Below are 23,955 nucleotides of genomic sequence, written 5' to 3'. Positions count from 1 at the left end.
GCTTAATTAGTGCTTTGCTTCTCTTTTTACAAATTCCAATCCTCTGCTTCTAAAGACTCATACTTATGTGAGAAGAAAGATTAGGAATACAAATAGAGTGATTTTTACTCCTAGTTAGCTAATAATAATTCACTTTGTAATTGAGCCTTTGTGTTGCCAGTAATATCAGCTGGAGAAGGACTTACACATGCATGTTGTGTTGCATGGAAGGAAATACCTTTGGAGTATAGACTTGTTGCCCACATGGTATGAATACGTCTTTCACATTCCCTAGATCGTTCACTAATGATCCTTAGTAACATTTTTTATCACTGCAAATAGGAGAAGGTAAGAGTATAAGTTGATAACAAGCCAGGTTAAATTGCAACCTCTCTGCCCTTACTCTGTCTGATAAGTCATTTGGGAGTAGTTGGTGAATGTCATAGCCTATTTGCTAAGATCATGGACCTTGAGGCCCGGATGCCTGGAGTTAAGTTCTGGCTCCACCAAATATTGACCCTGTGACTCAGGGTAAAAATCACTTACAGTCTCTGGGCCTCATTTTCCTCATCTGTAAAATGGGGCTAACAGTAGCTGTTAAATTAATGAATTTATATCTGGGCACTTAGAAGGGCACTGTCCGAAATGCAGAAAACACTCCAGAAGTGTTGGGTTGTTCATTCCAGTGCTACTGCTTTTCATTTCTTATAGTTGCAAATTGAAATAAGTTGGACTAATCCTTAAATTTTAAGTTTCAGAAACATTTTAATGAGGAAATAGGCAACCTAAAAATAACGGCGTCTATCGACAACAGAAACTCTTCACATTATATAGCAATTATTATTACGTTGAAATATTTTTCTACCATCTTGTTCCTAAGATATCAAAGAAAAATCCAGGACTAGTCAAAACTGAGCATGGAGCTAATAGAAATTCCTTCGGAGAAAGACAGAGTCTAGATCACTGGGTAAAATTGAAACTATCTTACAAAGTAGGAGGAGCAATGAACTGAGAAGATATGGAGAACTGGGAGTACCCTGCATAAAAATAGCACTTGTAGGATAAACTGTAAGCATTAATAATATTTCAAAATTGCCCAGAAATCTTGGGAATAGAAAAAGAAAGTTTGTGTCAATGGGAGTATCACTAAAAACCTTATAGTTAGAAATAGAAATTTGTAGGGGCGCCCAGGTGGCTCAGTCGTTTAAGCATTCGATTCTTGATTTCGGCTCAGGTCATGATCTCACAGTTCGTGCTGTGCTGACAGCATGGAACCTTCTTGGAATTCTCTCTCTCTCCCTCTCTTTCTCTGCCTCTCCGCCACTCATACTAGCTCTTGCTCTCTCTCTCTCTCTCTCTCCAAATAAATTAATAATCTTAAAAAAAAAAGAAATATAAATTTGTAGAACATTCTAGGAAAACCAGAGGAGAGGCTTAAGGAAGAAGCTGTCCATTTTCCTTGGGTCCATTATTTTAGGACTTTGGAAATACACAGCCATAAAATCATGATAGTGAAAAAGAGATGCCTTATCAGTGACATCCTAATGATACCTTAAAAGCTTAACAAAATGCTTCACCTGGAAGATAAACACTGCCTTCTGATTCTCTTTGGAGTTTAAATTCCAGAAATGTTTTACGTTGATAAAAATTCGTAGGTAATGTGAAATAAGAACCCACCACCATATATGCTACTATATATTTATATTTGGTGATGGAAGTAGTTTAACAGATGCAATTACACTTGTCCGTTAAAGATATGATGTGGGGGCACCTGGGTGGCTCAGTCGACTGAGCATCTGACTTCAGCTCAGGTCACGATCTCACCGTTCATGAGTCCAAGCCCCACCTCAGGCTCTCTGGTGTCAGCGCAGAGCCCGCTTTGTATCCTCTGTCCTCCTCTCTCTCTGCCCCTCCCCTGCTTGTGCTCTCTCAAAAATAAATAAAACATGTAGAAAAATTTTTTAAAAAGATATGATGTGTTTCAACTTTTCTGTTCATGTATTCTTCACAGATGAAGGACTGAACCATGAATGTAAGCTCTGCAGCCAGACCTTCGACTCCCCTGCCAAACTCCAGTGCCATCTGATAGAGCACAGCTTCGAAGGGATGGGAGGTACCTTCAAGTGCCCCGTCTGCTTTACAGGTAGGAAACTCTAGAGAGCTTCACGGCCAGTTCATGTCTTTCCTACCAAAGCATATTCCCACCGCAATGGCCTTTTACAGATAGGACTTCTGTTCAATTTGGGGAGAAGATGTTTGATTTCTGCTTATTAGCATTATTGATTGCCGCCCACTTAAAGGCTCAAATGGGCAGGAAGGTTAACTGTCAGGATGAACAAATGGCATTTCAAGTTCTCTCAGAAGTTTGCACTTTTCCATTTGGAAAACGACATCCATGTTTTGTTCCCTTTTCTCCTCTTGGTGTGAAAAGGTTACCAAGGCAAGAGTGCCTGCACGAAGCTGCTTCTTAATCGCAAGACGTCTGACTACAAGTGCAGCCGTGTTGCCAGCCTATGTCTGTTACTTAAACTTGGAGAGTTTTCTAACATTTCCCATAAGAAATAAAAAGGTAGCATTAAAACCCTCCCAAATTCCTGGAGCTAGAAAACAGATTAGATGAACAGATTAGGTGAGGCGTTTATTTCCTATGAAATTGGATGGATTTTTAATATAAATTTACACTTTTAAGAAGAAACTTTCATTGGATGTTTTGGCTCTATAGTTTGTAGCAGCAGCAAAAAACCAAAAATGTAAATCAGAATCTATAATTTGAAGCCCATGGGGTTGAGATATGATCACACGTATTTCTGGTACTCCCCACAACAGTGGCAAAGTTATTTTGGAAAGTCCTTTGTGATTGTTTTGCATATGTCTTGAACTCAGTGGTCAAGCCCCTCAAGGCTATGTTCCCTTCTTACTTGTCCAAAAAAAAAAAAAAGGCCAAAACACAACAAAAATATATCCTTCTCTCAAAATTGACTTCTTTGTTTGCAGAGCAAGATCCCAGGCATTGATTACTAACCTTTACTACATTCAGCCTGTAGATTTCTGTCCTGTAACAAAAGAAGAGAGGGGCCATGTTCATTATACAGTTACTGCAAGTAGTACTTGAATGTGTTAATGACATTTGCCTGTGAGGCTCCTTCTTTCAATAATTCCATCAGCCACTCCTTCTTTTGGAACTGTTTCGTTGTTGTTGTTCTTGTGCTTTCGATTTATATTTAAAAATATATATTGGGCTTGGGGGGTGCTTTTTAAAATTTATCTTTTTAAGTTTTTATTTAAATTCCAGTTAACATACAGTGTAATATTAGTTTCAGGTGTACAATTTAGCGATTCAGCATTTACATACATCACCCAGCGCTCATCACAACAAATGAACACCTTAATCCCCATCACCCATCTAGCCCATCCCCCGACCTGCTTCCCCTCTGGTAACCACCAATTTGTTCTCAGCAATTAAGATAAAATATATTGTTATATTTTTACCACAACATAGTATTTATCTTAAGATGCAATGAGTCAGGAGTCTGGGTTCTTTATAAAAGCTCGTGGTAAGTCTTCATAAGGAAGACTGGGTCATAGATCTCATGACTGAGACCCCTAATAAAATAGTTATTTCATGTTGTAGCCAGAAGCCTCATAACATGTGCCAAGTTATATGGAGATCAGTTGCAAATCTGTATAAAAACCCCATTTCTTTTTGTTGATGTAGGTAAGAGACAAAAATGCATTAATCATGAGTCGTCTGCATTTTCTGTGCTGACAGACCTGAATTGTTTCAGTGTATCTTGAAGTAATTTTAGAAATAACAATTAAAAAAAAAAAGAACTTCCAATATAAAGCATGTTAGGTGGGAGCGAAGAAATCTGAGTAGTTTTTTAAGGTAATGAGAAATGTGATTAAAATGTATGACTCACAAGAACAATATTCTAATATTTTAGGTTGGCTGGCAATTAGAATAATTTTAATGATTAGAGTGGAGTCAAAGTCAAATGCCAACATCTTTAATAAATCCTCTCCCTGCCTATACAGATTAATATTGTAGATGCAAACTTTTTTAGGTCACAGTGCACCAGGCATCCATCAGAAGTCAGTTCTGCCAACCCAAACACTGCCTCTGGCATATACAATTTAATTATTAATAGTATGTCTCCTAGGTAAACTGTTACACAGTCTTAGGGCCTTGTTTTGTAGTCATTAAAATTGAACATGTTTATATTATTGAAACCCTTGCATTCAGTGTGTAGGCTGAGTTGATCTTAAAGTATCCAAAGAGAATTTACCTGCCGTTCTGTTTCACATTTATAGACAGTGCCCCAGAGTAGCTGTGGGATATAATTTTTAGCATTAACACATTTAAATAGAGAACTGTTTGCCAGCTATAACTTTAGGCAAATACAATAAGCAGGGTTTTGGCATCTATGATTTCTTAACCTGTGGGTTGCTGAGAAATAAGAGTCATTTCTGTTCAGACAGGGCTGTGCATTTGACAATTTTCAGCTTTATTTTTAAAAGATTTATAGGGAGCAGGGCCTCGATAAACCTTTACTTTGGAGCTGTTTGGGCTGAATTGGGTGCTTGGTAGAGTGCATCTTAACAAAAGCCGGGGACCCAGGCATGAGCAGATGTGACTCAGCCCTCCCCAGGGGCCTGGCAGTGGTCACACCCAGAAGGTGCGGCATTCAGTCCGCTCAGCCTGGGTCTGTTCACAGGGAGTCATTGACTGAGGGCATTTCGGAAAGAAAATAACCCAAGGTTCACCATCCTTTTATCATTTCAGTGTTTGTTCAAGCAAACAAGTTGCAGCAGCATATTTTCTCTGCCCATGGACAAGAAGACAAGATCTATGACTGCACACAATGTCCACAGAAGTTTTTCTTCCAAACAGAGCTGCAGGTAATGTCCCCACGAGGAGAACCGGGATTGAACTCAGTTGCTCTTCTTATAGGAAACAAGGGCATTTTAAATCTGGATTCACAGTATCACTCACCCTGGGCCACCATGATGCTCTGTGCGTATTGGGGCAAAGGGAGAATTAGAGGCTGGATTAACAGACACCAAAGTAATTTTGCCTCTGGCTGCTGTCAATCATAAAAAGAACTAGAACAGACCTATAATTGGACCTTCTGACCCAGTGTGATAGGCTTAGAGGTCAGGTTTATTGGACTATGGGATCATTCACCTCGCTGTTATGGCCCATTCTCCCCAATCCTGTTTTATTCATGTTCTGTTCCCAATGGACTCCAAGCTGGATGGATGTCCAAGTCATTGTTATCCTGAGGGGCTTGAAATTGGAAGGGAGAGGGGAAGAGAAGAAAGAAGCTGTACTCTTGTCCAGTATGTTTCTTCCACATAATGGAAGAGAATAATTATTACTTAGGAACAGCCTCGTAGTTAAAATTTTGGCATCCAAAGACATCAGGGTTAGCCTTGAGTGTCCCACTTGCTAGGTATATGACTTTGCACTGGTGCATAATGTCTCTGAACCTTGGATATGAAGAAATGATAGACGGGTGTAACACTTATGGGGTTGTTGTTAGGTAACATGAAGTAATAGGTCTGAATCTAAGGTATCGACTATAAAATATAATGCAAATGTTTGGTTGGTTTTATTACTCTTAGCAATAGACTAGTAGTTAAAATATGGGTAAGAGACCTGGATTCTATCCTAGAAATGTTACTTATTGTGAAAGGAAAAGAAGTCTTTTTTTTTTCTGCTACTTCACCTGAAAAATGGGCATAATACTTACCCTTATTTTTCTGACAAAATGATAGGAGTGACATGTTTTTGTTAAATTTTACTGGTGCCCTTGGAGGAGAATGAGTTCGAACTTAAAATTATTTTATTATTATGAGCATTATTATTAACAATGATTAACAATAAAGTTATTTAGCCTGAACGGGGGGGGGGGGGGGGGAGAGGTAATTATTTTTCGCATTGAATCTCTTAAACCAGGTCTGGTTAAGCAGGAACCCACCCTCCCCCCTGCCCACCCCCACCCCCCCCACACACACACACTCCTTAGTTTTTCATCGTACACTGTAGACCCTGAGACACCTTTGTACTTCTTTGGGCTCTGGGGAAGCCAGATTAATGTGAACTATGTATCAAAATAAGAAATTTACAGTTTATCATCTGTTGTTCTATAAGTAAACAAATAGCAAATTAAGGAGGTGAAATAAAAAAAAATCTATGAAAGAATGGGTGAGCCCATTGTCATAGTGGTGTCAGTGGGCGGAAATTAAAGTTGCTATCTTACTTTCTATCGCTTCTCAATAGCTATCTACTCTGTCACATCTGTTTGGGATATCTACTCTGACACAGACTGTTGTCAGAAAGTGTATCTTCTTAATACAACCTAAATTTCTGTTTCAAAATATATTCTTATTGCCAGATGTTTCAAAAGATAAGTCCTTTGGGTTTTGAGGATTCTGTAAAGGGTATGGCCAATATACCTAGTGATACTTAGCATGTAAACTGTGGAGCAGAATTAATAATAGCTTAAAATCAAAGTTGTAGAGATTCTATAGAGACTGACTTCTCTCTCATGTTCTTGAAAAAAGTTTGCAACAAATTTGCACTTTTGTACTGTTATTAGTAGATTTCTAATACAGCTAAGCTGTTGGTAAGACTTTGGTGGGTGTCTTTCATTAAAAGAACCCGACACTATGGCCGTAGTAGCCTGTACCCCTCCATAGCACAGACAAAGCTGAGCGATTATCCACATCCTTCAGGACTCCAGGTTTCTTTTATAGTATACTTTAGGGTTTCGTGAAACATACGGTATTCATTCTGTTCTACAATTAATCTAGACCTGTGGTTTTCAAACTCTTTGAGCTCAGGATGTCTTTACACTTCAAATGATCGATGACCACAAAGGCCTATGATTTATGCAGCTTACTATCTATTGATATTTCCGTATTAGAAATCAAACTTGAGAGAAGTTTTAAACACAAGAATATACACATCTGCGATTCTACTAGCTGTCAGAGAGATGATGTCATCACTTATCCCTTGTCAGGTCACCTGTAGGAAACTCCACTCTGTGCTCGTGAGATGATGAGGGTGTAAAGGGCAAATGATGTCTTAATGCTACTGTGAAAATCGTCTTGACATAACAGACCCCTGGAGAGGATCCAGGAGACCCCAGAAGTCCCTGAGCCACACTTTGAGAACTGTTGGTATGAAAGATACAATACAAAACATACAACTCTTCCTGAGTCTTTAGGATCTTAGAAGGTCAAACATGTCTCAAAATATTCCTGACTCATTCATTCAGATTGTGATCTGGGTCACAAGAAGACTTATTCCACAATCCAAAGCTGTGAGCGCTCTTTTTCCAATCCCATTACCCAGAATCAAACATGGCCTTGATATGAATACCCAGGTTCAATATACGCATGATCTCTTAGATAAAAGTTTTTTTTATAGTTAGTATGTGATCATTTTTACAAAGCTAATATCAACCATCATTGAAATATCTATGTAAGTCTATTTTCTAAAGTCCTGAGTACTAACAGTGGCTTTTGGTTTCAATACATTAAGAAAAATGGATCAGAGTTAACTTTACTTTTTCTCGTTTTGAGAGTATTTGGATTTTTATGCTTTACCCTCAGGGGTTCATAGTCCTGTACATTTGCTTTCATTACCCAAATTAGCTTTACACCTGGGCTTAGAGGATGGAATTTAATGTAATTTTTAAAGATTGATTTCTTTTATTTCCTGCATGAAAAGTGGGCATGGTAAGTGTACCAAAACCATAATAGTTTTGTTAATTTCTAGAAGGAAGGGGAAAATTGACTGAAATTAAGGTAACAATAGAAAATAAGATCGGTAACCAAAATAATAAGAATAGAAAAATGACAAATGAAGCCATTTTATCAGCTCACTGTAGTTCACACTGTGGTAAGTAAAGTAAGTGCAAGTTTTAAAATTGACATATATCAAAAATACCACTTGAAGTCATCTGTTTGTTTATGCCACTGAAGTTCAGAAAGGCAGACTTTTCGTAAGAGGTTATGAAACGAAACGCCCACAAACTGAAATCCAATGGAAGATTGAAAGCATATAGTTTATTTGATTCTTCTGTCAGAGTGAGAATACTAGGGCAAGTCAAGGGTGAGCATTTCAAAATTGCCTCATAATATAACGATGGTATGTCTTTCAGTGGTGTGATGCATAAATGATTTCATGAGCATAAAATTAATTTACGTTTCTTTCACTACTTATGCCCAGTTAAAAATGTGAAACCATTTTGTGTGTGTGTGTGAATAGAAGTGCTTTGTTGGGTATAAAATTATATACCCAACACACACACACACACACACACACACACACACACACAAGGGAGTATGTTTTTTTCATTGATATTTGCCTACAACGCCAGTCAGAACTCAGATAATTCCTTATTATGCACTGTCCATCTTCAGGACACCAATGATTCAGACATCATCTTTTGGACATCACAGACCACAATTCCTTTTAGAATTAAATGAGACAAAACATCTACTTCTATGGAACACTCAATCTAAGACACACCTTTTGCCAGTATGGAAGCTATACTCTTCACATGACCCCTAAACCTTTCTTACCGAAAGTACTCATTCCAGTTTAGAGATATATAATGTGCAATTATTGGCAAGGTAGAGTTTTCCCTCACTTTTGCAAGCAATTCTAATCTATTTGTGTCTTGCATGCCGGTAGGGAAGATGTGCTTTGGAATAAAAGTGTATTATTGGAACTAAATGAACATTTTGTTATTTTAAAAGCAAATGAATATATTGAATGTTTCACATGTTTTCCTAATAGACCTCACAACTTTTTCTGCAGCACTTAAGGAAGCTGCTTTGAGCGAGGGATGGTCTGGTCCAAGAATAATATCCTACAATGCATATTTGTATCCAAAGTGGTTTATACAGGTGTGAGCAAGTGGTGTGTTTGTAAAAATGCTGCTGAATAGGCCACTTTCTTTCAATATACTAATTACTGTTTAATTGGTGCCTCTAGACAAGCTACAATTCAATAGCAGTGATCAAATCATTCCCTTCCAACGTGTCTCGTAGAAAGTTCCATCAGGCACCATGTTACGAATGTAATGAATGTTGAGGGAATTTCAGCAGGAGGGAGAGACGGAATTGGCCTGGGTGAACTTCAGGCTCTGAGATTCTGGTATTTGAATTCCTTTTGAATCAAAGGTTATTTTGATACGCAGCCCTTCCCTCCTTAAGCTCACGAAGGCAGTGTTTTCCACATTCAAAATGCAGCTGACATTCTGAGGGATACACCATGATTTTCGGGTATCACTTCTTTTTCAGTTTGTAATTGTCTCTTCAGCTGTTTTTCTCCTCTTTCCCACCAGATCACCTCATCTGGATGCCTTTTTTTCACACCGCAGCTTAACTGGTGCTCAAGTTTTACGGTCATATTTCTGAAAGAAAATGATGCAGCGCACATAGGTTGGGCTGTAAAAGACAACAGTACAGCGTGGCCCTGTGGCTGCTGAGCCAGTCACTGGGTCACTTGCTAACTTAGCTGTTTCCTTAAACTAGGCTTTTAACCAATTTAATACAGATCTGTGTCTCAAGTTATTAAATAATACATGATGAGACATTTAGGAGTCATAGTCAAAATCACAAGCCCTATGCTATTTACTACTATTGTCCCAGTGCCATTGTTAATTAAGGAGCATATTTATTAATTCAAATATTTGTAAAATTACCACGTCATCATTTTAAATCGACCATGGTCCCCATCACTCTATGACATATAAAAAATAATTAGAAATATATCACATTTATAGTCTCCTAGAAAAGATAAGACAATGCAGATGATTAAACATTATATGAGCTAATATGTAGTCAATGGTTATAAGTATTCCAAAAGAAGATGCTTATTCTCCAGCTGGGAGACTCAAGAAAGACCTCATGTGGGAGGTGTTCAAGCTGGTTCTGAAGGATGGAAATGATTCTGATATCTGTGATTATGGGAGACTTAGCCACCCATTAAGTCTCCAGCGGTTAGTAGTTTAAAAAATCGTTTTCATTAGTTTTTTTTTTTTCATTTGTTTTAATTTGCTACCAATTCCCTATAGGCAGCTTAGTACAAGGGAAAAAGCATGAGTTACGGAGAAAAATCACCAGAGTTTGATTGACAGGGTCACCGTCACTTACAAGCTATTATTGACCATATGCTTCAGTTTTATCATCTGTACAATGGGCCCATAGGCAACAACAAGGCCTCACACCCAACTCTCAGGATCGTGGTGAGAGTGCAGCTGAGTAGGCGACACAGAACACTCCGTGCAGGGTGTGGAGGAAGACAGGCACTGGGCGGACGTTGGCCCCCTGACCCTCTCTCCCTGCTCGCTAGTGCTGACCTAAGTAAACCTAATCGGGAGTCATCATCACTCAGAAATAAAATGTCTACCTCAAACACGTCAGAATTTTCCTTGGTTCTCTGCTCTAGTTCTACCAGAATAATTTCCCAGTTAATCATACCTTGACATAGTTTCATGTTAATTGGTTTCCAGGTAAAAATTCTCATTTTTAAACATTCATCTTTTTCACGGGATTAAAGAATCTTGGGCTTTTTTCTTTCCCTTTTTCCTTTTAGCATATAACTGTAAAACAAAACATTTACGTTTGCTTTCAGAAATGTGTTTCAAAACAACCTGACCCTTCTCTCCATATACCTCAAATAAAGGACATGTAGCGGAAACAAAAGTTTTATCTTGCTCCCTCCATCAAAGACAAAAAGACAAGGTGGGGTCTGGATGTGATGTGGCGGGGCGGGGGGGGAGGGTTTGCTCTAGCTCCTTGTCATATTTTTCTCTGGGTAAGGCCGATCCTCTATTGCAAACAGGAAGAATGGAAAAGTGTGCGTTTAAAGCTGTAAGAAGTGCCCTAAAACTATTTTGCCCCGGATACTCCTCACAAACCGTTCTGTATTTTTCAGTTGTCCTGTTTTTATTTCCAATGGAGTTTGAGATTGCTTTCACTATCCCCACTCCAACTCTAAGACTCAACACCCTGTCCTGCCTTGCTTCTCATCGTACGGCCTTCCTTTAGGAACCCCAGACTGGAAGATTTGCCCGTTACCGTGTCTGGGTGGACTCCAGCGCTGGGCTCCAGAGTGGTCCTCTGGGAGGACAGCTGATGTGGGGGGCGTACTTCCTGCCTCTTCCTGGGTGGTTCATGCTTCCTGGTACCTTAGCTCTCAAGTTCCTCAGATCCTTTGGACCTCTGTGTGTCTCTTGTTCTTGGGGCTGAAATCACAGCCCCTAAACACACCACATAGCCTCAGGGATCTCAGGAGCATAAATTGTGGCAAGTGAGCATGTGGGTCGGGAACTGGTCTGTTTCTCCACCACCTCATTTCTCTGCTTTGTGGGCCTGCGGGGCTTTTGAAGTAAATTGGTGCTACACCAACTTCCACTTAATTTGCTCAGTGGTTAAATTGATCTATCTCTTTTATTTGATCGAATCTCCAGGAACTGAATCATTTGCATTGATTTATTGATTGGTGCTATGTTTTCACCATTACTTTTGATCACTTTCAGCTGTTAATATTGGATAATTCAATCAGGATTGATTGGCCTTACCATTGAAGGCAGAAAGTTAATCATATAGGACAAAGAAATAGGACACAGCTAACCTCAGTTTGACTGTTATTCATTCTCTCTCCCTCTCCCTCTCTCTCCCTCCTTCCCTCCCTCCGTCCCTCCCTTCCCCCTTCCCCACCCCCTCTCTCTTCCTATCATCTATGCAGTAGCACAAAGCTAAGGTTTTTCTTGAGCAAAGAAGGGAGTTTAAAATTTTATAGCATTCATAATGCATCTAAAGACGAGGTAGCTTTATTTTGCTCTTTTATAAAACCGCTTCTAGAAATTAAGCAAGCGTACGGAAAGATAGAGAAGCATGATTGTCACGATGAACTCATTTGGACTAAATGAGTAAATGCATTTTCAATTACCCGTTTTGTACCAATAAATGCCTAATCTGCGTGTGCATGCTTGGAGGCACAACGTGGGCTCACCTTTTTCTAAATTTGGCCCTCACTGCTTCACCATGTGTCCTGCTAGTCAAATGCTCAAGAATCAAGTGGTTAATATGACCGAAGTAGGGGCAGCAGAGGTGATAGCAATAAGCCAAAGCCACTTTATTTACATCTGAGTCGTCTCTACAACACCCCGGCTCAGTTTTTAAAAATTCTCCATCCATTAATTTCTTGATGTTCATATCGATGGCTGGTTTTCGCTATTAAAAGATGGAGCACCACCTCCTCGTTCTAGGAGTCATTCCCTCCTCCAACAGCCCTGTTGTTAGCGATCTGCCATTACATTATTTTTTTGTCTGGCCCAGAGTTGACGACAGATGGCCATCTCCGAACTGCCATCAGTGCGACTTTATGGAGCATCCAGCTAGGGTGTACTGAAGAGCACTGTGGCCAGTTCCACAGCCCCCTCCCTCCCCACCCCCTGGAAATGTTCATCACCTCTGCCACATTCTGCCTTGGCTGGGCTTTGCTGGCCCTGCCACCTTGTATGTCGCCAAGACAGCCTGCTGCCGCAGCGCCAGAAGATCTGCCTCCTTTAGGAACGAGAAACTGCGGGCATGATTGTCCTGTAAAGACAGAGCTCTGTCTCACCACGTTTTCAGTCAGATCCTTTGGAGAGACCTGGAAATCCAAATTTCTAGAACATTCTGCAATCCGGAGAGGCACGTTAAATTCCCACATATGTTCCTATTTTAGATGTTTGCTCCACACACGGATCAGCTTCCTCACATTAGCGGAGACAAAATGCCAAGAATAGAGCCTTTGTGTTTACAAACTTTTACCCGACTATTGGAAAACACCACCCCCATATCCAACTGTTGTGACAATTAGAGAAAGAGAGATGGTAATCATGGACTTCAACTATAAATCCCCTGAAATGAGCAAAGAATTCATTCCCGCGCCTTCTGATCCATCGATGTGGCGATCCATCGGACAGCCGCGCGAAATGAGCTGTTGCTGTGCATTTGGAGAAAGATTGATAGGCTGCTCTTGATCGAGTTTGCTAAGGCAAGGCAGCTTCAGAGCCAAGCGTGTATTTTAAGAGGAATTCACATTTGTATCCTTTATTGTTATATTTGCAGCGAATCTACAGCTCGGAACAGGCTCTGCCCTGCAGCTATGAAAGAGTAAGTTCCCCTTATTGGAGAGAGAGAGCAGTGTTCTGTAAAAGCCTGAGATGTGGCGGGTGAGATGAATAGTGCTTAAAAGCAGTGCTCGCTCGCGGTGCTGTCATTTAGAACAGCAACTCCAAGGCTTTAAACGGGAGTGAAAGGCAGGGTAAACGAGTCCTTTAAAAGCGGTGAAATTTTAAACTGCCTAAAATAACAGACCTCCTTCATTGATAACTTCATCGAATGCGCGAGTGGGAGAACTAACCAACTGGGCAGGAACTGCCTTCCCGTAAGGGGAGGAGAAAGTGCGCGAAAGGGAGGCTCTTCCCGGGTACCCAGGGTGTCTGAGAGGTGGGCATCTTTCTTTCGCGCCCGCCCCCTCCTGCTTTGATTCCGTTCCCCGGCTGACAGAAGACCACCTCTCACTGGAAACCCGAATCACCCGTGAAAGGTTTCCTTTTCTGACATCGCCAAAACTTAATTTTGTAATTATCTGACTTACACCACTGGGCACATCTGCTAAGTTTGTGTGCCTTCTAGACACATAAAAGGCTACCGGGATACCATTAAATAGCAGCAGTGAGCTTTGCTGTGCTTTGAGTTTATAAGGGTGAAAGGTGATTGGGCAGGAAACTAGAACAGTCTATTTGCTGTGAGCCAGGCGCTAAGACCTCACTCCCATACTCAGTTATAATTCATGATGGTACTGGTGGGAAGCCCTCATCCCTCTGTGGAGTTAATGCATCTCCACTGAAGCCTGCTGAGAGCACCCTGCGTCTCCGCCCACCATCTGTGCCTTCGCTTGCAAGCTTTCCCTCTCTCTTTCTCACTTTTTCCTGAGATCTCGGAAACGTTGTCGGGCCACTACTGCTTTGTTAAAGGTGGTGCTCCAAAACGGGACTGTCCTGGAACTAGGAGAAGAGCTGGAAGGGACGCATTACGGTGTTGTTTAATGTCTCACGTAGAATACGGACAGGCGGCAATGGCCTTAAACCAATCGCTGACTCTGGGAGCCGGGGATGTGCTGCCAATCGCCGATTAGTAAGGGGCACCCATGGTCTGAGCGCGACAGGAGGCCGGGGACAGCAGACAAGGTGTGCGTTGCGATTGGAGTCACGTCTGTCCTGAACCTGAGTTCAGAGTCCAGAGTTGGATCTGAGAAATGTGCATGCCCTCTGTCCCATGGCTCAGGTCAGCCGGTGGCATGAGTGCCAACCCGGTTCCCCACATGCTGCCCCATCTGTAATGTGACGCCCCCCCCCCCACTCTGAGGACCAGAGCTAATTGCCTCGGGGCTCCGCAAGCCTCTGCTCAAAATGCCCTAACCCCGGGCTTCGCAGAACCCCTCTTACACACTCTGGTGATCTGCGTGGTGCAAGCCACCTTCTGAAGTAGAATGAGCAGAGACGCCCAGCTCCAAAACTGGCTGCAGCCCAGAGCCCCAGAGCTGGCAGGGAGACTTGTTCCCTGCCTGTCCCATCCCCTCAGGGGGCCTCCCGCCCCACTCCCCACTCCCACATTCTGCGGGGAGCCCAGAGGGTGACTGGACAGGAGGGCACAGCCTGTTAAAACGAAAGATGATACCGCCCCTCCCGGTTCACGGCGGACCCAGGATTAATTTGTAATGTTTCACAATCTGTGCTCTTAACATCGTCTGTTGTTCGTACTCCTTTTTAAAAGATAAATCAAATTCAGGCCTGAAATACCAGTGTATGAATTTAACAGATGTGATGCCATAGGGGACCTACTGTGATATAAGCTGCAGAAATGGCCTTTTTATGCCTCAGACTTGGGCTTATTCCAAAGAGGCTTTAGAACTACAGCAGCGGGGTGAGAGGTCACACATTAAGACAGTAGCACCCACACGTAATTCGGCCTTGTGTGTAATTGGTTCAAAATCTCATCCCGATGTCTGGGTGGTATTACATCGTCTCGCTCACCCTCCGAAGGGAAAGTAAGGCAAGAGTGGCTGTACTCACTGTCCAGGTTTTCCTGGGTGAAAGATCACTTTGAGATGACACAGCTGAGTAGTCAGCCTGAAATCCTGGTTGGTATTTTATTAATTTTGCACCAAGATAAATCCTGAAATTCTGACAAACTCCATGACAGGTGAAATTCCTTCTTGCAGTATCTGCTCAGCAAGAGGCTGCTCATTTCATTCTGTTCCGAGGCAGGCAACAGGAGGGCAGCTTTATAATCAGCCCTCAAAGGACCCCCAGCCGCCCCAGAGTCTCGGGCTGATTGAATAACTCCTGGGCCTCTTCCCCTAGGCCTCCATCAGCGGGGGTCCTGTGGAAAGCAATCTCCCGCAGACTGGCACTGAAGTGAGCTTTAAACCACCATTTTCTGCTCTCCAGAGGAGCCTGGAGTACTAAAAGATAGATGGGCTGCAGATATTTTATGAGAAACTGTCAGAAGAAGAGCAGAGTAAATGTTTTTTTTCTTCTCCTTCTTTGAGTCACACACTACATCACTGTTGAATTTCTCCCAGAATCTTTTACATTTAAAGTAAGAAATTAATTGGTGGCTAATCTTTCATTCCCCCTCCTTCTTCTTCGTTGTCTTCCTCCTCTTTTTTTTTTTTCTTAAATATTCACACAGAGGCCCTTTGCTTAACCACAGTTGCAGAAAATCAGTACCATTTGCGATGAAATATTTATAACGACAGAATGAAAAATTGGATTCATTTTCTGGACTGTAGCCGAACAGTCTGCAACTTTGCGCGGCGTTGTTTAGCATCTCTGATTCCTCCCTTCCGCCGGAGTCTTTTTCGAAAACATGCCACATGTACACTTACCTATGCTTTGGAGGGATGCCTACCAAAACACGGAACCCATTTTGACTCTTCAAAAAGAAAAATTAGGGGAGAAAAGAGCATATTTCTGTGCTGCGGCGGGCAGGGGACGGGGGGGGGGGCGGGCTCGGCTGTGGTCCGTAGAAAGGTAGAGAGGATGAACCTGGTCAAAAGGAAGAATGCCAGCTTTGCAGGGAAGGCAGGGAGAAGTTTATAAGGAATACAGAGACAGTCTGGTGTGCGCTCTGTAGCAGAGTACAAACAGCAATCAGCAGGCCACAGTATCTGGGGGCAGATTTATAAGGGGAAATGGGAAAGCAGAACTGAGGTGTGTAAATATACATCGAATATCAGAGCTCACCTTCTTTTTTCCCTTTAGTGTTGACTGCATACACTTTCCTTTCCACGTGACCCTCATACTCAGAGCTGCTTTCTTTCTAACAGCGTTGATTATTGCATTTTTTTTTTTTTTTAAGAGATAAAGGACCAAAGGATTCTACTAAAACAGTCCGGTGCTGTATTTCAAACAAGTGCAAAGCTGCAACAATACATTCGTTCTTAGGACGGGACCAAATTGGATTTGTAGCAAGGTGCCTATCAAGTAAATTTCAGTCCACCCAACAAGTTTTCACTTTCCTCTCCACAGATGGGCCTGAGGAGCCCAGCCATGCCCCCTTCCTTCCTTGTAGGAATCTAACAAGGGATGGCTCCCTTGCTAACAGGGTCTCCTCAGGCTCCTGTTCCAGCCCTGTGAGGTGACCTTTCATCCGTCCCCTTTTGAAGCACTGGGTTTAATTAGCGTTGTTTCGCTGGTTTTATCATGAATAAGAACAGTCAAACTCCCATCTTCAGGTCCCATGCACTGAATTTGCATCATGCGTTGCCAACTCCACAAGATCAATAATCCATATTTTATTGCACAATAAAGGCTGCCTGTAATTGAATTAGCTCATTCATTCCATCTGATTAGCCCTATTTTATTCATGGAGAAGAAAAATAATAGAAACCTACCTTCACCGCTCTATTGCCTTATGTGAATGGAAAAGAGCCTTCGGCACTGTAAAACATCTTCCTAAAGATGTAGAGCATTAACGTCAGTATTTGTTTATCCTAGGGATGAACTGAATCACATGACACTGCATTGTTGTTGTTTTTTGGTTTTGGGCTTTTTTGGTTTTGGCGATCACCAGTGTTCACATCCATGGTGTCCATCTGTCCGCTGCTCAGCCGGCATGAGTATCCAATAACAAGAGCAAGACCCCACCGCCCAGTTCTGAAAGGTAGCTGGAATAAACGTCTTCTGTCATGCGCCTTTGGAGAGATTCACCTCCAGGGATTTACCCTGAGGTCATTACCTCTTCTCCATCCATGGGTTATCATTTTCAAGAGGTTCGAATGCTTGCTGTATTCTCATTGTCATAGAATCTCAGCCCAAATTTGGATGCGGGTATTGAGAAACACCGAACGGGAGAGGGGCCCTTTATTATTGGGATCTCTCAAGATCTCAGAGCATAATACAGCTTGTATGTGACACGCACTGTCTCAGAGGGTTGGAGTTTTTCAACAGGCTTCTAGCTTTGTCTTTGCATTGCATCCCCCCCCCAAAAAATAAATAAATGAAATGATTTGGAGAAATATGCTGACAGCACGAAATGATGTGTGTTCTGACACAAACTGCATCGTAGCTTAGAAATCTAGCCTGAAGTTATTTTACTGTAGCATGTCTTTGATTCTTTGATTCCAGGGAGAAACAGAATTTTCCTTGAAAGCGTGTGTTTTAGGATGTGACAATAACTTTTCTCCAGTGCTGGGCATGGGTTGGGCAGATTGTTTCTACTTAGCCCTTATTACTGCTTTCTTTCTTGAAGACGGAGGTTAAGGGGGGGAAAAATTTTTTTTTACATTAGTTTTCCAACAACTTAGGAGAGTCTGAAATATATACCCTGGCGAATGGAAACTATAATAGTGTGTATTCAGAATCAGTCTCCTCTCTGCAGACCAGGAAAGGGACATTGAATAGCGCTCATTTATGTACTGCCAGACGTATTTCTGCATGTGATGTGGCTTGCCGAACCACTTTGAATGATTTCCAGTGTTATTAGGCAGACTCAGAGGAGTAACAGGCCTCATGACAGAAGTAAAGAGCCGTGTGGCAGCACTCCTTGGTGAAGGAAAGTTGCGCGTCAAACCCGGTCATCAGCGAGAGAAGCGCCCAAACGCAGACTTCATTTTAATATCCGAGTTAACAACTCTCTGGGAATATTTCTCTTCCTCTTGTCCAGCTCCTTCTGTGTTGTGGCTGGTTTGCATTTGTGTTTGAAGTGCCAGGCGGTTTAATGAAGTTATTCTTTTATAAATTTTGCAACACTGAAGCAAAGCATGAGGGCTTTAAATTAGAATAAGTGCCACTTCTGTATGGCAGGTTCCTTTGAGGACTGATTAGAATGAGGCCTCCCGTTGCCAGGCCCTTTATGCATAGCAGTGTTGCTGCATGTACTGGTTTACAGCTCACCTTTGAATTTGCATGAGTGTGCACCGTGCCTGCTGCCTGGCCCTCTGTTAGAGCTGTCTTTCTTCCAGGATCATGTTAAATACTTCACTTTAAAGAGTTATTTTTTTAATTATATTGCTTTATTGTAATGAATTAAAATTAACTTGAAGTAGCAAATTATATAAGGACGGGAGGGTTATAGATTGCTCTCACCATAGTTACAGCACATCTTTGTGTGGGGGGGAGCAAGAGGCTGTCCCTCTAGAAGCTCTGTGTACCCTGACAGGGGAGGAAACTGTCCCGCAGAGACCTGGAAGCAGTTCCAGAAAAGGTGCCCAGGACGTGGGAGGAGAATGGGAGTTTAATGTGGGGGTTTCTGAAGGAAACAGAAGCTCTTGGCCGGATGGAAAGCCGGGGAAAGCTCCGCCATTGTAAGGCCCAAAAGATCCCGAGACAAGAGTAGATGATGGACAGGAGAAAATACGAATAAACCTGAAGACCTGACGAGGCTCAGTGAAGGATAAGAGATACACTTAAGCGTTCCCGATTTCCTCTCTTCGTGCCTGCCTGTGTGAACTGGCTAATAAACAGGGGTGATTTCAGGGAATGAGGAGGCGGGAGATTATTAGAGAAAGGGGACTGGAAACTTTCTACAGTACACAAAAACACACAGGGGAAAAAGGAGAGGAAAGAGCGAGCAAGGAAACAAGCACCCACCTCGAGTGTGACATTATTTCTCCTCTCTCCAAACCAGAGTTTTTGGGTTGTTTTTGTTTTACTTTAAAGTGAGGGACACCCAAATAGACTTGAATTTGTGAAATACTTGCATGTTAAAAAGACTTTCTTAGAATTTAAAACAAGGGCAGGGGCGCCTGGGGGGCTCAGTCAGTTAAGTGTCTGACTCTTGATTTCAGCTCAGGTCATGATCTCGAGGTTCATGAATTCGAGCCCCACATCGGGCTCTGTGCTGACGGTGTGGAGCCTGCTTGAGATTCTCTCTCTCCTCCTCTCTCTCTGCCCTTCCCCTGCTCACGTGCATGTGCTCTCTCTCAAAATAAATAAGTAAACTTAAAAAAAAAAAAAAAAGAATTTAAAGCGAGGCTACTTTGGGCTCCTTCTAATTGCATTCTCCATGGAGGAATATATGAGCAATGAGGGACAGAAAGATCAGAGGCAAACACCAGGGATTTTACCTTGTAGAACCCATGCACGGATATAACATCCACCCCCCCCCCCCCCACACACACACACACACACACACGGCACATGCTCACGCCAACATCCAGCTCTGGCATGGATGTGCACATGCACGCTTACACTTAGGCAGTTTAATCGTGTAAATGATGCAAGTCAAATGTCCTTTTATAGTTTTATCCGTTTTATGTACTAAAGCAAATGCTCTAGTAGACAAGCATCTGGTTGCTTGTGATGAGGAAAGACTTTTTGCTGTTACTCTTAATGATTTATAACACGTTTGACTTACTCTTAATACGACTTCACCTCCTAGAGAGTGTGGCGGTGTTTTTAATAAAAGAAGTAATACACTGCAAGGAAGTGGCATGTCTTTCGCTTTTTGCCCAAGTTCAATAAACTATTTTTCATAATGGTTGGAATTTGGTTGAAGGGAATCCTTGTCCGTATCAAGCGGAAAAGCAGAAAGAGTCCTTCCTTGCTCACTCCTTCTCCCTACAAAGGTTACCCTTTGAATATAAATTACAAGCCTTGTGCGTCTCTCATTCTAATCAGATGACCTTTTGAATCTAGTGGACCAGAGTTTAAATCCTAAGCCTGCCAGTCAGTTTTTAAATCAATGCCCTGTTCCAGCAGCTTTCAGGTATGTAACTTTAAATTTCAATGGATTTCAAAAACACAAATGAAATAAGTGATGCGGGTAGAATCTTGCAGCTGATGGCAAAACTCGCCCAAGTTGACTGCAAGGTCTTGGGCCAAGTAACGTGACCAAGGGTAATCTCACTAAGTCCTTTAAAAACAAAACCTTCCGGGATTCAAAATCTAAGAGAAAAGGGAGGAGCGGGAAACTTGTCGTGTTGGCAAGAGCACAGTTCTGAGCAATTATCAATTGAAGCTCCCATTATTTGCCGCTAATTACTACACGAGGCTGTTAAATATTTAGCAGAAGTTTGTTTAATTGCGTTTGACTGGGAAGGGGGTGCCTGAATATGGGTTGGGCAGCAAGAGCCGGGCGGAAAGGAAATTTGTATTCGCCCAAGATGAACACATTACAGTGTCAGACAAGCCTTCTTTTTTTTTTTCTTCCTCCCGCAGATTTATTTATCTTTAAGGTATCTAAAATTAGAGCACGGAGAAGGGCACTGTTCACCGATGTAAAATTGGAAGGAGGTCATTCTTAACCTTGTTTACAGATGTTCTAGTTTAGAAAGCGCCAGTGTGATAAATTAAACATTGCAGGGGGAAAAATTAAAGCTTAGCAACAACTGGCACATGGACACATCTGTCCGTGAAGCACTGACTTAATCCCTGAATATCTTATTAGACTGTATTGCTTATCAAAGCCTCCTGTCCCATAATACGCTGGGATCCTGCACTTGTAGAATCCGAGCAGCATCTTTTGGCTTCAGCCTCACTTTCACTTTTGCTGGCTTTGTATAGTTTGATTTAAATTTTCTTTTGGCTCCTTGCATGTAAACAAGTAGCTCAACTCACTGTTCTGTTTAAAAAGTAAACTTTATACTTGTATTTCCCAGCGGCTGCTGTGCTCTTTTTCGTCTAGGCTTCCAGTTTGGCACCTTTTTTTCCCCCTTAACATAGTAGATACTGTGTGCTATTGCCAGTTCCAAAATGGGAAAATGTAAGCCTGGCAGGTAGGTGAAACGGATAAGGGTCAGCTAGCAACTGAAATTTTACTGTCGTTTCTAAGATTTCAATGAAAAATGAAATTATGACGATGTTAGCGTTTCCCATGTGTGACCCATCAGCAGTGCTGCCCTTTTGAAACTGGTGGGCCAGAGTGGCTTGTTTTATTTCTCTGATGTTTAACTGTCCAAATTCTAGAAAATTGTTCTACATTAGCAATTTGGACATGGCATTATTTCGAAAATTAGTCCTTGCTTAGGCTTCAGAAGACTCATCCTAGACCAAGGCTAAGGTAAGTAGGTGGGTATTCTTGGGACAGTGTTAACCACCATAGGCTTTCCCAACTTGGTTTGATGTTGTGAGAAAGAGTGCCTGTAACAAAAAGAGGCTCTTTTTGAAGGGGCTCCCCACGTCTCTGCCCAGCCTGAACAATCTCCTGCCCTACAGATGACTTCCCGTCCTGAATGGTCTACACCCTCTCCCCCGATTCTCAGCCTGATTCACGCTTACTCTCCCGCTGGTGCCCGTCATTCCCTTCTAACCTTCTCCTCATCACTCCAGCACCAGGCAAGTGTGACTCCTCTGAGAACTAAGTCGACTGTCTCTCACAAGAGGTGAGGTGTCCTTTCTCCGTGGCCCGTAGCATCCCGTCCTCGCTGTAGCTGGCGAGTGCTGTGAGGGTGGGTGTCTGTCATCTCTGCTGCCGGCCCCGCCCAGAGATTAGATCACATCAACCGGTGCCACTCAGCAATTGCTTCACACCCAAAGCCAGCTGAGCCACCGGAGTAGCTAGAAGACCTTGAAAGCTGGCTTATACTCTCTGGGTCTTAATTTCTTTATCTATAAAATGAGATATCAGAACAGGTGCTGCTAGGACCCTCCCAGCTCTGAAATCATTTCTTTGGTTCTCTGACGTATTCATTACTTACACATATAATTGATGCCTGCTATTAAATCTAGATCAGCAAATTAAGGATGACGGCTCTTCTGTTTGTTCAAAGTAGATAGACCAACTATTCATACCTTATATATGAATTCTAAGTTTAATATCGATCCTTTGTTAGATTGCAAATATTCCTAAAATGGCATTGATTAATTGCCACGAAAATGTACTACCTTTGTTCACTGATGGTGCATGGATGTCACATTGCTGAATGAGTGGACATTTTTGGAGACACTCGATGCTTCATACAAGCAATGCCATTTATGATATATCTCAAAGGATATTACGTATCCTTTCCAAAAGTTCTCAACAATCGCCCACTCTCACCCATTGACTATATTTGAAGATGGTATGTGATATAGCCCCATGCAGTGTATGCATCCCTTTTGCTATCCTTTTTGTTTGTTTTTAAATTTAGCGGAGGAGATACCTCTTGGACTGAAGGCTAAGCAGCATGCTCAAGCATGGCACAGCAAACTCATTGTGTTTTCAAAACACTGTAAAACAGTGATCGTCAGTTGGGGGTGATTGTTTTCCCCACCAGGGAATACGTGGCAATGTCTAGAGACAGTTATGGTTGCGACAACAGGCGTGTTTTTGATAGAGGCCAGAGATGCTGCTGAACATCCCACAGTGCAGAGGACAACCCCCGCCCCACCCCCTGCCAAGCAAAGAATTGTCCAGCCCAACATGTCAATAGTGTTGGGGTTGACTGTTGAAAGGCAAGTCCCACTGGCCTTCTAGAATCTATTTAATTTGTAGGCTTCTCTCTAGAACAAAGCAATTGAGTGACACATTTTGTGTAATGACTAAGAAATGGCTTCTTGGATTGTCTTTTGGTTTCCTTTGGATGAGACAGAAGAGCTTAATGCTGCAAATATATGGCCAACACTTCTAAACATAAACTCATGAACATGCCAATGTCCGCATGCTTCAAGGTTATCTCAGACCATCCTTTCCTAGGCTTATTTAGCATGAATGTTCAAAGAACAACAACAATAAAAATGTAATTCAGTGAAATTTACTAGAATGTGAAATCATTTCTTATGGGAGATGTGATGGAAACGTCATTGCCAGAACCACTTAAAATTAGCCTGGAGTACAAACTTTATAAAACAATTCTGTTCTAGCAAGGGGACCGACTAAATAACCTAATGGTCCTTTTCTATCGTTAAGATCTTGTATTTTTCTGGTCACTTCTGATGACACCCTTTCACATTTTGCTTTAATATGACTTGGTGTCATCCAGAAAATGCTTTGAGATGTCAGGCCAAGCCCATGTGAACTGTTAAATGTCAAAAGAAAATGCACCCGTGTCTCTGTAAGTTCACGGCGATGGTATTACCATGTGAAAAATACAAAGGGAAATTCTGTCAGTGCAAACATGATCATAAATGCAACATTCATGGCATTAAAGAGAGGGGCAAAAGCATATGACAGTTTCTGAAATGCCATTGCTGTGTCAAAACAAAAGAGTAGGACCCCATTTTAGTAAATTCTACCAAAGTAAAAATTATGAGTCAGCTTTCCTGGCTATGAAAATGGCTATTTATGTTTTCAGATTCCCAAAACTCTTTGGGAAATATTATTTATCTTTTAAGGACTATTCATTACAATATAACATATCTTATAAAATTGCACATACCCATGTATATGTCCCTGCGGGTTCCTGGGTAAGGTTCGTGAAACACAATTACCCAAAATTTCTCCAGCCAGGAATTACATGGATTGTGGAGAGTGGAA

The 23,955-nt window shown here is 41.9% G+C and overlaps 1 protein-coding gene across 6 annotated transcripts in view; it reads left to right on the top strand.

Annotated features, from left to right (window-relative positions):
* ZNF521 (zinc finger protein 521) overlaps positions 1–23,955 on the top strand; it is a 281,891-nt gene that overhangs the window by 250,763 nt on the left and 7,173 nt on the right. For 3 of the 6 annotated variants that reach the window (XM_045458559.1, XM_045458557.1, XM_045458555.1), the window contains 3 exons: positions 1,991–2,122; positions 4,763–4,878; positions 21,717–21,883. In XM_045458559.1, coding sequence (XP_045314515.1) covers positions 1,991–2,122; positions 4,763–4,878; positions 21,717–21,883 — 415 coding nt within the window. The remainder of the gene's footprint in view (positions 1–1,990; positions 2,123–4,762; positions 4,879–21,716; positions 21,884–23,955) is intronic. The other 3 variants (XM_045458560.1, XM_045458561.1, XM_045458558.1) reach the window with 1 other exon arrangement.

This window comes from Leopardus geoffroyi, chromosome D3, assembly GCF_018350155.1.
Source record: "Leopardus geoffroyi isolate Oge1 chromosome D3, O.geoffroyi_Oge1_pat1.0, whole genome shotgun sequence".
In the NCBI taxonomy this organism is placed as follows: domain Eukaryota; kingdom Metazoa; phylum Chordata; class Mammalia; order Carnivora; family Felidae; genus Leopardus; species Leopardus geoffroyi.
Note: the sequence above shows the minus strand (reverse complement) of the source record. Positions and strands in the feature narration are given on the sequence as shown.